Below are 15255 nucleotides of genomic sequence, written 5' to 3' on the forward strand. Positions count from 1 at the left end.
GACCCAGAGAGTGAAAATAGTCTATGTTACGGATTTATCCCTAAATCCCGACCTAATCTTAAAGCAAAATAATACGCAAAGAAAAAAAACACACACACATTTATAGTGGTTCATTTTCAATGCGAAAACTACGTCCACTTTGTCGCTGCAGATTTTCACTAATACCCATAATCGAGAGAAAATTTGATTATAACTCTCATGCGCTCTACAAACACAAAACGGTGCACAAAGTATTTATGAGGAATCACTAGGACTAACAGACACGCCTGAAATTCTCGAAATACCCTCAACTAATAACCTTTACAACATAATTTTTTCCGACTATTAACTATTGTAAAATTCCAAAAATACCTTCGACTACAAACATAATATAATCTGCGAATCATCGTTGTAAGGTCTTCAATCATCAAGTCGATCGATTAGGCTCTACACCTTTACAATATATCTCAAACTCAAAAGGATATATTGAAAGACTCAATGAAGAGAGACAAGAAGGCTCTTTGTGTAATCTATCATGGGTTTGATGAAGACATGTTTGAGAACGTCTCGGGAGAAGAGTTGGCCATTGAAGCTTGGGAGAAGCTTTGAACGTCTTACAAGGGAGCAGATCAAGTCAAGAAAGTATGTCTTCAAACTTTAAGAGGAAAGTTTGAAGCCTTGTACATGAGAAAAGGTGAACTCGTCTCCGATTACTTCTTAAGAGTTTTGACGGTTACCAATAACCTCAAAAGAAACGACGAGAAGTTAGATGGTGAGAGAATCATGGAGAAGGTTCTTAGATCCGTGGATTCGAAGTTTGAGCATATTGTCAATGTAATCAAAGAGACGAAAGATTTGGAGGCCATGACAATAGAGCAACTCATCGGGTTCCTTCAAGCTTATGAAAAACGAAAAAGAAGAATGAAGATATCGTGGAGCATGCACTCAAGACATAGTTTGATTAAACAAAGAAGAGTTGGCGGTCAAGAATGAGGACGCGGTCGTGGATATGGATACAGATGAGGTTGGAGGCCCAATGACAACAACATCAAAAGAGGTGGAGGCTCATCAAGAGGTTGTGGGAGATGGGCTTCAAAACCAAGGTACGACAAGTCATAGATCAAATGCTACAACTGTTCGAAGTTTGGGCATTATGCTTCCGAATGTATAGCTGCGCACAATGATCGAGTTGAAGAGAATGCCAACCATGTTGAAGAAAGAATCCAAGAAGACGTAACATTGTTGTTGGCTCACAAAGACAGTGAAAAGGGTGAAGATATGCAATGGTACCTCGATAGTGGTTCGAGCAACCATATGTGTGGGCAAAGAAGCATGTTTGTAGCGCTTGATAAATCGGTGAAGGGGAACGTTGCTTTTAGAGATGAATAAAAGGTGGGGGTGAAAGGTAAATGAAACGTTCTCATTCGATTGAAGAATGGCGATCATAAATTCATTTCCAATGTTTACTATGTGCCTAACTTAAAGAGCAACATCTTGAACTTAGGACAACTATTAGAGAAAGGTTATGATATTCAACTAAAATATAATATCTTTTCTATAAGAGACCATGCAAGCAACTAGATTTCCAAGGTTTTGATGTCAAGAAATAGAATGTTCATCCTCAACATTCAAAATGACATCGCACTATGTCTCAAGATGTGTTACAAAGAGTAGTCTTGAATTTGGCATCTCAATTTTGGAGGGGTAGAGTTGTTCTCCAAGAAAGAAATGGTCAAATGATTCCCTCCATCAACCACCCCAATCAAGACTGTGAAGGATGATTACTCAGAAATCAGTTAAAAATGAGCTTTCCAAAGGAGTCAATGTTAAGAGCTCATAAGCCATTTGAACTCATACACACAGATGTGTGCGGTCTGATCAAGTCAAGTTTAAGAGCTCATAAGCCGTTTGAACTCATACACACAGATGTGTGCGGTCTAATCAAGCCAAGATCACTTACTAAAAGTAACTACTTCCTTCTCTTTATTGATAACTATTCAAAAAAAACATGGGTGTACTTTTTGAAGGAAAAATCAGAAGTGTTTGAGAACTTTAAAAAGTTCAAAGCCCATGTTGAGAATGAAAGAGGCCTTGTGATCAAAGTCATGAGATCCGACCGAGGAAGATAGTTCACTTCAAATGAGTTCCATAAGTATTGTGAAGATAGCGGCATTCCGCGATAACTAATGGTGCCAAGATCACCTAAACAAAGTGGAGTAGCAGATAGGAAGAATAGAACAATCCTTGAGATGGTGAGGAGCATGCTCAAGAGCAAGAGAGTATTAAAGGAGTTATGGGCGAAAGCAGTAGCGTGGGAGATTTCTCTATCAAACCGATCTTCGACGACAAGCATGTTGGGTAAAACACCAGAAGAAGCATAGAGTGGAAGAAGGCCCGGAACATCTAAGAGTATTTGGAAGCATAACTCACGTTCATGTACCAAACTAGAAGCGAAGCAAACTAGATGAAAAAATCGAGAAGTACATCTTCATCGACTAAGATGCCAATTCTAAAGGCTACAAGCTCTACAGTCCAGATATGGGGAAAACAATCACCAGTCGAAATGTCATCTTCGACGAAGAAGGAGAATGAGATTGGAGATCAAAAAATGAAGACTATAACTTATTTCAACTTTTTTGGAACAACCAGAGCAAACAATAGAAGATCCGGCTACCCCACGGACTTCACCAACTCTGAGTTTTCAAGAAGGAGAAAGTATAAGTGAAAGGACTCCCCACTTTAGAAATCTGTAAGAGATATATGATGTAATGAAAAATCAAAACAATTTTACTCTCTATTGTCTATTTGCGGATTGCGAGCCTATGAACTTTCAAAAGCTTTGGAAAAGAAGACTTGGATAAACTCCATGGGTGAATAGATCAAGGTAATAAAGAAGAATGATACCTAGGAGTTAGCTTCACTTCCAAAGGGACCTAAGGTGATCGGTGTGAAGTGGGTGTACAAGGCAAAGAAGAACTCCAAAGGAGAAGTTGAAAGATAAAAGGGAAGATTGGTGGCAAAAGACTACAGCCAAAGAGCCGGCATTGACTATGACGAGGTATTCGCTCATGTTACATGACTAGAAACTGTTAAACTAATCATATCGCTGGCAGCTCAAAACAAATGGAAGATACATCAAATGGATATCAAATCGGCATTTCTAAATGGGGTCCTTGATGAAGAAGTCTACGTCAAGCAACTACAAGGTTATGAAGTCAAGGGAGAAGAAGACAAAGTGTTGAGGTTGAAGAAGGCGCTCTATGGGTTAAAACAAGCCCCAGTAACTTAAAATGCTCGAATTGATAAGTACTTCAAAGGAAGAGACTTCATCAATTGTCCATACGAACACGCATTCTATATCAAAATTCAAAACAGTGATATATTGATTGTATGCTTGTATATAAATGATTTGATATTCACAGGGAGCACTTTAAACATGTTCGAGGAATTCAAGAAAGAGATGACGAAGGAGTTCGAGATGATATGACTGGAATTGGATTCATGTCTTACTACATCGGCACTAAAATGAAACAAGTAGACGGCTCCGGAATCCTAATCAATCAAGAAGGCTATGTCAAGGAGGTGTTCAAGAAGTTCAAAATGAATAGCTCAAACCCAATCAGCACGCCATTGGAATGTGGAATCAAGTTGTCAAAGCACGAGGAAGGAGAAAAAGTGGATTCAACACTCTTTAAGAGCTTGGTTGGAAGCCTCCGATACTTAACGTGTACGAGGCCTGACATCTTATATGCCGTCGAAGATGCCAGTCGACACATGGAGCACCCAACAACCACTCATTTGAAGGCGGCAACGAGGATTCTTTGCTATATCAATGGTACGACAAACTTTGGCTTGTATTACTCTATTTCTAATTATTGCAAGCTTCTCGGATATAGCGATAGCTACTGGGGTGGAGACATATGACCGAAAAACACAATTGGATTTGTGTTCTACATTGGAGACAAAACCTGCACATGGATGTCAAATAAATAATTTATTGTCACTCTTTCCACTTGCCAGGCAGACTACGTAGCTACCACTTCATGTGTTTGTCATGCGATTTGGCTGTGAAAATTACTGAAGGAGTTGAGTTTGCCACAAGAGGAGCCAACTAAGATCTTCGTGGACAATAATCAGCAGTAGATTTGGCGAAGAACCCAGTTTTCCATGATCGAAGTAAGCATATTGACACACGTTATCACTACATTAGAGATAGTGTTACCAAAAATGAGGTGCAGTTGGAGTACGTGCATGAGGACACATGACCAATTAGTTGATATCTTCACCAAGCCTCTTAAAGCGCAAAATTTTGGTCAAGTTAAGAATTTTACTCAGAGTAGCAAAATCAAGTTTAAGAGGGTGTCTTGAATAATTAAATTGATGTTGGGTTATTGTATTTAGGCTTAGTTATTTTGTGTTTAGTCATGTAGTTTTTTTTTATCATGTTTCTAGAAAAATCTTGTACTGTTTAGAATCTCTAGATTTTTCTTAAGGTGGGTCATCTTCTCTAGAATAGTCTTGCATTTCTAGAGTTGAGTACTCTTTAGAATTGCTGTTTATAGAGTTCTCCTTAGAGTACATGTAATCTTATATTTTTTAATAAAGCCGAAATAAAAAGTTCTCATTTCTACAAAATATTCTTATACCTCTCTAATTTATAACCGAGCTTCTAAACTTCTAAACACTTTTCCTAAACACCGAAAATCTTTCCAACAAGTTTTACTTCCAGTTCTACTAAATTGATTGGATCACTAGTTAAATCTTTTTTTTATATATTTTACTTCAAGTTATCTAATTTTGTTCTAACCCTAGATTTACATTATTTTTTTCCTTCTTATGTTTACATCCTAAACTTTGATCATTTTTCAATCCACTTTTTGTAAGTAGTTAATTTTGCTAATGAAATGTCTAATTTTCAATCTATGCGTAGACTATTCTTATCACTTTCTTTCTTGTTTTACTACATCCATTAATGTATATTTCCACCATTTAATTACAACTTGAGCACAAATTTGAAACTCTAAGAACATTTTTTTTATAACAGAATAAAACATATTTGAAGCTGCTACATCGGTGTCAAATACATGTATATTTTATGGATTGACGCTACTACAAATAACACTTTTAGAAATGCTTAAAATTAGAAGCGACATGTCACTTCTAATTAAAAACGACATTTGGCTTTTAGAAGAGACTATTGTCACTTCCATGATAAATCAAGGATATCAAAGATGAGGTCTTTCGAAATCATATATTTTAAGAATAGAAGCGACAATTGTCGCTTCTTATATTTTTCACGCTACTTAGAAGCGACATGTCGCTCTTAATGTCGCTTCCACATTTGGTGAAATATTGAGCGGTTCATTTTATTAACTTTTTATTTCACTCACGAGTCTGATTTTTTTATTAGCGTTCTGTAATGCAATATTTGTACTGGTGAACAAAGTGACACTACAATTTTTCAATACCTGGATACGATACTTACCTCGGAAATGATGCAGTGGACATGAGCGAAATACTTGCACTCCTTGCAGGCGTAGAGCCGGATTCTCGGGTCTCTTTCTTCTTCACAAACGTCGCAGTAATATTCTCCGGAATCGTCCTCGGAGAGAGAATCGAGAAGAGAGAGGCGTGAATGTGACATTCATGTTTCACCAAATGCGGTAACAGACCGCACAAGAGATGAACCTTGAAACTGCAATCTTTTTCCACGCATACAAGAACTCCAGAACGGGCAAGCTCTCTGGAATTTGCAGTGACTGGTCTCTTGCAATAACCGTCATAGACGTCACACTGGCAGGCGGGATCGGTATCGTTTCCCTCCAAAAAATAGAGATTGTGATCGTGGTCTCTATAAGTAACGACTCTCTTCGCGTTCTTGCCACAAGGCCAACACAATGCGAAGTCACACTCGGGGCATTCTAGAGCGATATTGCAAGTGAGATGTTTCTTGTGTCTGAGGCCCCTCGAAAAGACACATAGAGAAGTCCAATTATTACGTGTCCTCACATGCGTATAGAGAGCACCGTGCTGGGGATTTGGCGGGGAAGCTCGGCGCATGACTTGTGCGAGAAGAAACTGCACCGTTCGCATCCGTATACCGACTGGCCCGAGCACCGTGCCTTGCATGCCAAGCAAACACGGTCACCGCCGTTGATCAGTGGGAACAACCAATGAGGATGACCAGAATGTTGAATGCAACTTCGTTGTTGCTCCGGAGTCGGAGCCATCATCAGAGCGCATTCCACGTCCATGTCGAAGTCACATCTTCGACACGTGTAGACCAGAGAGTGGTCGAATGATCGGCCACACGAGTCGCACGAGTGACCCCTCCATTCGTACGACAATTTTAGCATGTGGTCGGGGTGGAATCGGTGGTCGATGTGACGTGGCAAATCGGCGCAATGCTTGTGGACGTAGTATTTGCACAACTCACAGGCGTAGAAAGGAGATGCGACAATCGGCTCAAAACAGATCCCACATTTGGTTCCGCCAATTAGGTTGTACTCTGTGATCAGCCGGAGAGGATGATCCGCGTGGCTGTAGTGCTTGATCGCCATAAGTGCCTTCACATAATGATGAGTGTTATAAGAGCAACCTTACTGAAAAATAAAAGCTCATTTTGAATTACTAAGAACATGTCCACTATAGGTTTATATTAACGTGTAAAAAATAGCACATCTCCCAGCTTGATCAACGTACCTTTGGGCTTTGGGCTCCGATGGTACAATAGATAATTACTTTCTATAGCTAATTAATTATAGTAAACTAATTAATTATCATGCAGGAGAAAAACTGAGAATCTATGTAAAATTATAGTCGGTGACGGAGCCAAATGGGGGTCAGGGTGGCCAATGCCCCCCTCAATTTTTGAAAATTATTTTTTTAATCTCAAATTTTTATATTTTCTTATAATTTCCCCTAAATTTTACTAATAATTATGTTTTTGACCCATATTTGTTAGTTTTTTTTTCAATAATATCCCTCCTAAAAAATATTTCTCAAATTTGCCCCATTGATTGAAATCATGGCTCCGTCACTGATTATAGTAAAGGGAATTGGTGATTAGCACTGATTAAATGATTACAAAATATGAAGAAAAAAAATACTGAAGATATACAAATTATTAAACTATACATACTATTTTTTTATATATCGATAAATTGCCACACATAAAAATATAGATCGTTAATCTACAATACTTTATATTAACCTTTTGACTTACCGATGTCAAATTTCTGGTTGATTTGTGATAAAGTTTTGTTTCTTGATGAAAACTGTAAACAATATATAGAAATTATGTTAAGGGCTTGGACATTTAGAAGGAAAAAAAAATTAATATACTTAAGTAAGAACAAGTGACCTAATGAACAACACGGACCCATAATTAATATATAATTCATGCATTCTAAAGGTATGATATTATTGTGTGCACATATTATATTACTAAACAAAACGAAGCAGCTTGTGTACGTACCTGCGTAATGGAGACAGCTGAGGAGGACTAAGAGCGTTAATTTTGGAGCCAAGTTATTAATTTTGGATACAAATGCAGTCACGTCTGTAATCAATAACAGAACACCAGAGATCATTTGAAGAAAATAAATTATTGACATAAAATATAGAAGAGCAAAATTCTTAACGTGAAAAGGATAGATAGACATAACGCAGTGCAATCAGAACTAGAAGAAAAGAAAAGAATAAAGTGAGATAATAAGGCAACGTTTGAAAAACAGTGTTTGGTAGTTAGCTCAAAAAGTTTTTGTTTTCTATTTTCTAATTTTTGTAGTTGTACTGAAAAATTATTTTGCAGTTGTTTTCAAAAAGCTGTTTGGTACAGTTTTCATTTTTGTTTTTGAGAAAGTGAAAAAACTGAAAAAAGTGTTTGGTATAGTTTTCATTTTTGTTTTTGAAAGAATGAAAAGAGAAGATGAGGAGAAGGAGAAGAGAAGAGAAGAAAAAAATTTCCAAAAACACTTTTTATTTGTTTTCAGTTTTCTTTACTTTTTTACAAAACAACTTCAAAATTTTTTGAAAATTTTTTCCGAAAAATTAAAACAAACACATTTTCACTTTTTGTTTTCAATTTTTTCAACTCAAAAAGTGAAAAACAGTTTTTGGAATGAAAACCAAACACAACGTCTTCAATGAACAATATACTATGTGCTTTATTCTTAACTTTAAAAATAATTAAAATAAGAACACTCTAACAAAGTAATCATATTAAAATATTGTAACTTCAATTTGACCAATTAAAGTAGTTATATTGAGCATTCCAATTTCAATTTAGTCAACATTTTAAAACTCTTTTATCCAAATGCTCTTAAATTGTTGCTGTCCAATTTGTTTTATTTATTTTCAGAAATTAAAAAAGAATATTGTTATAATAAGAGTCCCACACTTCTGGTAATTGCTTCTCTAATACACGTAAATTAGTAAGGGGTTATTCCTAAACTATGACATAAACACTAATTTATTACCAAAATCCAATATGTCTAATTTAATCTAAAATTATGACCACACTTTTTATGCAATTATAATTTGGGCGGACTAGATTTATGGCCATTTTGAAACTTGTAATTGCATTTTAGCCACCTTTTAGATAATTTGTGACAATTGGCCATCTTCATTTATTACCAGGTGCAAATAGTCATATGTACCCCTACAACTTATTCCCGCCCAATGCTACGTGAATGTGTTACATGAGAAAAAAAAATAACAATAAATACAACCCGATTAACGAGGCATTTTTAAAGCTAACACTCAACAAACTCAAACCGAATACCAAAGGTCAGCGAAAAAATAGAAATGAAGTTGAAAAACAAAGGTATCTGAAAATCGCGGATAATAAAAGGGGAAGATATTTTGCAATGGCGAAAACAAGATTTGGGAAGAACAAACTCGAAGCTACGGTGGAAAAGGTACGAACTTTTGGATTAATAATCGGTAGTGATGAATAAAAATGGGTACATCCATTATAGAATAGTTCATTTTAGTTCATGGAAGATCGATAGCTGGAAACAGTAGAAGGTTTGGTAAAGGGACAATCGAATCAGGTATAATAATATTACGCTTTTGATTGTTGATATTAATGGTCTTTTATGTTTAATTTTTTTATTAACAATGATTACAGGGAAACAAAGGAAAAACTGTTCATGCAAGTGAGGAAACAACACCTACTACAATGGTAACGAGTTAATAAATTTTATATTTTAAAAAAAATAACTTAGTAATAAAAGAAAATTATTAACTAATAAATGAAACAGAATGGTGTTGGCAAGAATTGGACAACCCCTACTGCTAGTGCAAGTGTGGAAAGATCTCGTTCTTCAATGGTATATTGTGATAGTTTATATTATTAATTAAATTAGTGTTGGCTGATAATGATAATGAAAAATTTGGTAATTAATAGTTATCAATCATTAATATTTGTTAAAAAAACAAAATGGTGGTGACAATGCTTGGACAATCCCTACTGCTAGTGCTACTGTGGAAAAAACTCCTCCTTCAATGGTAATGTGTGGTAGTTATTAGATGGTGTAAATTTTTTTCGGTAAATTATTAATATATGGTAATTATCATAGAATGGTGGTGGCAATGCTTGGACTACCCCTACTGCTAGTGCAGAAAAAACTCAGATACCAATGGTAAAAAACTCATCCTACTATATTAATATGTGGTAATTATCATATAATAATGTTTAATACATGGTATTTATCATAGAATGTTGGTGGCAAGGCTTGGCCAACACCTGCTGGTGAAAGATTGGTAAAGTGTTTCATGTAATTAGTAATAAATTTATTTGGTTGTTATTAATCATTCATTTGTGTTAATAAAACAGAATGGAGGTGGCACTACTTGGGACAGACACAATACTGATAAAATAACACCGGAAGCCAAAAGCACCGTAAGTTTGGAATTATAAAATTTTTGTTCTATGTTAAAAAAAAACTGTTCATTTATACTCTGATGATTATTATAGGACAATTTGACCACAAATCAGATGCAAAACAAAGAAATTCCAAATGAATTAACTCTGAATGACATGGTAAGCAATAATAAAAAGTATGTACTTGCTTTAAATATTCCTATAACAAACATTGATTTTGTGGAAAATAGATGCGAATCTTCATGGATAAATTGAGCTATAACAATCCACTAGATAATACGGTAACTATTTATTCAACACTATTATGTAAATTACTGTTTATTAACCGAATACCAATCATATCTATTTGTGTTACAGGAAAAACAAAATGCGTCAATCTCAAATTCAGTGGACGTCCAACAAACAACTCCGTCAATAGGATATAAGATCTATGATGGTAAAAGCAATATTGCAGAGGTAATTTGTGTTAATAACGTATAATATTGTGGAAAACATTGCTTCATGACTAACATGTGATTTGACAGGAAACGCCTATAAAGACGGAAACCATGAACAACGTGGCACTGACATCAAACCTGAAGAACCAAAATAACATGGTAAATATGAATTACGTATTTACATAGTGGATTATCATGTATACATGGTATTAATTTATGTTAATTATTACTTATTAATAATAAGAAATAATCGTTTATTACTAGAATTTAACAAAAAGTTATTAATCGCCATAAACAGGAATCGTCCCCGTTGTTAAGGGGTTTAAAAACTGCTTGTTATAGCTCCTCTCAGTTGTGGCGCATAAACGACGACGTAGCATACATTTTAGATAATTGGAAATACATTACTGACGATGAAACAAACTCTCAGGATGTTCAAGAAGAAGAACCAGAGGCAGTCTGTATGAGTCCACTAATCATGAAGGCACAAAAACGCGTCAAAAAAACAGTGGAAGTGCGACCTCCAATCGTATTGAGACCCAAAAGAATTCAGAAACGTTCAGCAGTGACTAAAACACCCTACACAACGGAAAAGAAAACGAAGAAAAATAACGGGGATCAGTCTAGTAGCCAACCAAATTTTGACTTGGGAATTTGACCATGTTTATCGGCTGTTTAACATTTTTTTCTCTTTATTATGTTTTGTTTTGCAAAGCATTATGCCATTAGCTTTAATAAATGGTGCAAAAACAATATGCTTATGGGTTGGGTCTGTTTTGGAATTTTCTTAGTTTGAATTATAATTATCTTTTGTAATGCGAAGCATAGCGCCGGAACATTTATCTTAAGGTTTGGTCTTTTTGGTCCCATTCTTAATATCTACTGTATGATTTCATTCTTATTTTTCGTAGTTTACAACATCCTGTTTGAATTTGGTTAATAACTAGTAATAAGTCACGTGGGTAATAACTGTTAATAATACATTCAGATAATAAAGAATAAACAGAGTGCATCATTAACAACAACACGAATCTTGTTGGAAAGGTAAGATTGGAATAATAAAACTTTTGTTTGATTGGGAATGAAAATTATAACATGAAAAAAAAAACAAACAAACAAGTAACAAAAATTTAACAAATATAATTAAACGAAAACTAAACAGCTTTGCAACCCCTTTTGTTGTGACCCGGCTTCCCACAACTTCCACAACGTACATGGTATGGTTGGAAAAGCTTATGTTTGGATCGATATCTCTTCATCTTTGGACGACCAGATTGCCGCTTTAAAATTAGTGGTGGAATTACTTCGTCGTCATCCAACAAATTCCAATCACCATCGTGTTCTATTGGAAACACATCTTGTGAGTATGTAGCTTCATAGTTCTTCTGTGTGTAGTAATCAGGCACAAAGTCAATTGGCTTCAAATTCCTTCGATACAACGCAGCGGCCGCATGAGTGCAAGGAAAATCATCTAACTGCCAAACACAACAAGTACATGTTTTGTTCGCAATATCAACAATCCTGTGGAAACTACCCTCGATCACCTCGAACTGGTTATCATTAATGATATTGACATGCAATTCCATAAACAATTAACAATTACTATGCGTTATTAATAATGATTTCACAAAAAAATCATAGAAATATACTTACCTCCATTGTTCTTGAATACTCTTCAGAATTGAATAAAGCTCCAAAACCAAGTTCGGTAAGACCCGATGACAACGCCATCTTTGGAATCAGTGCCCTTTTTTCGTTGAACCAGTTTTGAACTTTACAACGCCAATACAACACTAAACAAGCCACGGGATAGCTGCGAGCTTCCTTTAGCACCGAGTTTAAACATTCGGAAATGTTAGTCGTCATAACATTGAATCTCCTACCCGGGAAATGACTTCGAGACCATAAAACAGGATTTGCATCCAGGAGATAACTTTTTATGTTAGGGCTTGTCTCACCAATTGCATTCAACCAGTAATTGAAATCTTTGTGCGTATAAGCCTTAGCACAATTATAGAATAGTGGCTGGATAAAAGATTTACCAAACTTTGCTTTAACGTTTGTCCACAAGTGTTGCATACAAACAGCATAGGTTGCCTCCGGAAAAACGTTGCGGACAGCTTTCGGGATCGATGAATTCCTATCAGAAACAATTACCAACTCATCTCTGACACCGAACGCAGCACAAATGTGAGTCATGAACCAATGCCAAGCTCTGTCATTCTCAGAATCAACGATCGCAAATGCCAACGGAAATAAATGGTTATCTTCGTCTTCAGCCGTGGCCAATAGCAAAGTCCCATGCGATTTTCCTTTGAGAAAAGTGCCGTCAACAGATATTACCGGGCGGACATACTTCCATCCATGTATTGAAGCACCAATGGCTAAGAAAAAGTATTTGAAATTCCCATCATCATCGGTTTCAGTAAGCGTGTATGTTCCTGTTATTCGTGGCATATAACTATTAATAATACATTCAGATAATAAAAAGTAATAACCGAATTGCAGCTGTCATTATCCCACAGATAATTACTGTTAATAATACATTCAGATAATAAAAAGTAATAACCGAATTGCAGCTGTCATTATCCCACAGATAATTACTGTTAATAATACATTCTGATAATAAAAAGTAATAATCAATGTGCATCATTCAAAAGTAGTAACTACTATACCTGGATTTTTTTCCTGAATCATCGATCCCACAGTAGGTAAATGTGAATAGACTTCTCAAAATCCCACAGTGTTTCTCTAAATGTGAATATGACTTCTCAAAATCACCCCTTCCATGCCTTGAAATACCTAATCTCCACTTTGAATCGGGTACGCATAATCTCCGCCACACCCTGTGGTGTAATCATGTCCGCCATACAACCCGAAAAGTCAGGTTTGAGACACTTACTGATGAGGGAGGCTGAAGCTTGTTTATGGCGATGAATAATATTCTTCCCAAAACAAGAATGCACTTTCACAAAAGTCCTAATTACCCAGAATTTAGAATCCGAACAAATATTAGCATTCAACTTCCAGGACAGTCAGAATTAATACATGTGACACTATACCGTGTCTTGCTCGATCTCCTGACTCTAAACTGAAAATTGTTTCTCATGGCCAACATACTAACCGCCATAACCAAAATATTTTTACTCATAAACAGATTATTGACATCAAAATCAACGTTCATGGGTAAATTTTTCAAAGTCTTGTCATCAACCAAAACAATATCACCGTGAATTTCATCATGATCAGAGGATAATGAATTGGCTTTAGAGAAACACTGACGATCAAAAATCTTCACTGCAAAAAACATAAAACACCAACAACAAACGATTATTAAATTGCCTTAACTGATATACATCACAACCGAAAAAACATGATCACGTAACAAAATAACATACCTGACTCGCTAAATTCCATACTTGAACCATCCATCATGAAAAAAAAAAAAAAAAAAAAACTGAGAAGACCTTACTGTTCGACTGACCTTAATTTTTTTTTTTAAGGAAAATAGTAAATAGGCGCTGAGTTTACTGCTAGTGCTAGTGTGAAAAAACGAAATTAAACGTTCAAAATCTAACTTCTGCGATTATAAAGGAAAAATTCAAAAAAGAAAAAAAACAATAACGTGTTGCGATTTTAAAGGACGAATTCAAAAAGGAATGTCAACCACAACGTGATAGCTGAACGTGATAAACTGAATCTCTATCAAAAAAAGGAAAAAACCAGTCAAATAACCACGTAATAAAAACTTAAACGGTTTTAAAAATCTTTCAAATATACACGTATCTCTTTTTCATAACTTTTCAAAATAAATTCGTTTAAAACAGGAAGGTTATAATAGATATTTCAATCTACCAAAATCAATGACACCTAAGGGAACTGGCTATTTTTCAAAAAAATCTCAAACGTATGACAATATGAAATTGATAAGTTTTAAGTGGCTTACTACGTTAGAAACTGAATCTCGAGATTTCTAACGTAGTAAGCCAACTGGCTATTTTTCAAAAAAATCTCAAACGTGTGACAATATGAAATTGATAAGTTTTAAGTGGCTTACTACGTTAGAAACTGAATCTCTATAAAAAAGGAAAAAATCAGTCAAATAACCACGTAATAAAAACTTAAACGGTTTTAAAAATCTTTCAAATATACACGTATCTCTTTTTCATAATTTTTCAAAATAACTTCGTTTAAAACAGGAAGGTTATAATAGATATTTCAATCTACCAAAATCAATGACACGTAAGGGAACTGGCTATTTTTCAAAAAAATCTCAAACGTGTGACAATATGAAATTGATAAGTTTTAAGTGGCTTACTACGTTAGAAATCTCTATAATTCTATATCCTAAATATAATATACAGTTCTTTAATGGTTGAGGAATCGAATCCGTCATATAATAAACAAACATAATAAACTAAAAATATCAAAGTCAAGCAAACATAAGCAACGCATAAGTTCACAAACAATATATCATTTTTCATATTTTCAAATACTTGTTTATAATTACATATAATAAACTACAATTTTCTAACAACTAACTTCCAATTAACATCAATTTAAAATTTGTAACCTCTTTAAAAAAAATTAAATATAGTTCACCATGAAACAAGTACAAACAACATCCAATTAATAAAATGAAAAACCTTAAAAATTATAATTTCAAGGCTGAAAGACACAAATGTTAACAAATAAACGCAATTTACATGCAATTTCCCGAAATATTGTTGAATTTGCACTAGTTTGGTCGGCTTTTGGACGACGCAACTAAAATTGCAACGTGGAATGCAATAACATGACATGTTTTTTTGTGTTTTATATCATTGACTTAACGACATTAATGGACATAACGACATGAAAATCTCCACCTAATTAGATGCAATACCACGACATAAAATGGCAAAACACACAAATGATCGTAAACGTGCCGGACTTCTCAAAATACCGCAA

The 15255-nt window shown here is 35.0% G+C and overlaps 1 protein-coding gene and 1 pseudogene across 2 annotated transcripts; both read right to left on the reverse strand.

Annotated features, from left to right (window-relative positions):
* Positions 1–3929: 3929 nt before the first annotated feature.
* LOC149401230 (uncharacterized) lies at positions 3930–7556 on the reverse strand (annotated as a pseudogene). Its single transcript, XR_016296314.1, has 3 exons — positions 7457–7556; positions 5465–6545; positions 3930–3947 (listed from the first exon to the last, which is right to left on the reverse strand). The product of XR_016296314.1 is annotated as an uncharacterized LOC149401230 (transcript).
* A 3703-nt stretch (positions 7557–11259) lies between these two features.
* LOC149401231 (uncharacterized) lies at positions 11260–13722 on the reverse strand. The gene is made up of 8 exons (XM_089610627.1): positions 13704–13722; positions 13368–13602; positions 13108–13284; positions 12981–12993; positions 12875–12924; positions 11959–12766; positions 11610–11780; positions 11260–11274 (listed from the first exon to the last, which is right to left on the reverse strand). The coding sequence occupies exons 1-8, from the start codon at positions 13720–13722 to the stop codon at positions 11260–11262; spliced, it is 1488 nt and encodes a 495-aa protein (XP_089466753.1).
* Positions 13723–15255: the final 1533 nt, after the last annotated feature.

Source organism: Urtica dioica, chromosome 4 (genome assembly GCF_054948205.1).
Source record: "Urtica dioica subsp. dioica isolate 48M chromosome 4, U.dioica_male_clone48M_v1_H2, whole genome shotgun sequence".
NCBI lineage: Eukaryota > Viridiplantae > Streptophyta > Magnoliopsida > Rosales > Urticaceae > Urtica > Urtica dioica.

Coding starts and splice junctions, on each gene's coding strand:
- LOC149401231 (XM_089610627.1), bottom strand. Junction 13,285..13,367: donor AGGAGATCGAGCAAGACACG/GTATAGTGTCAC, acceptor CTGGGTAATTAG/GACTTTTGTGAAAGTGCATT. Junction 11,781..11,958: donor AGTATTCAAGAACAATGGAG/GTAAGTATATTT, acceptor TGTGTTTGGCAG/TTAGATGATTTTCCTTGCAC.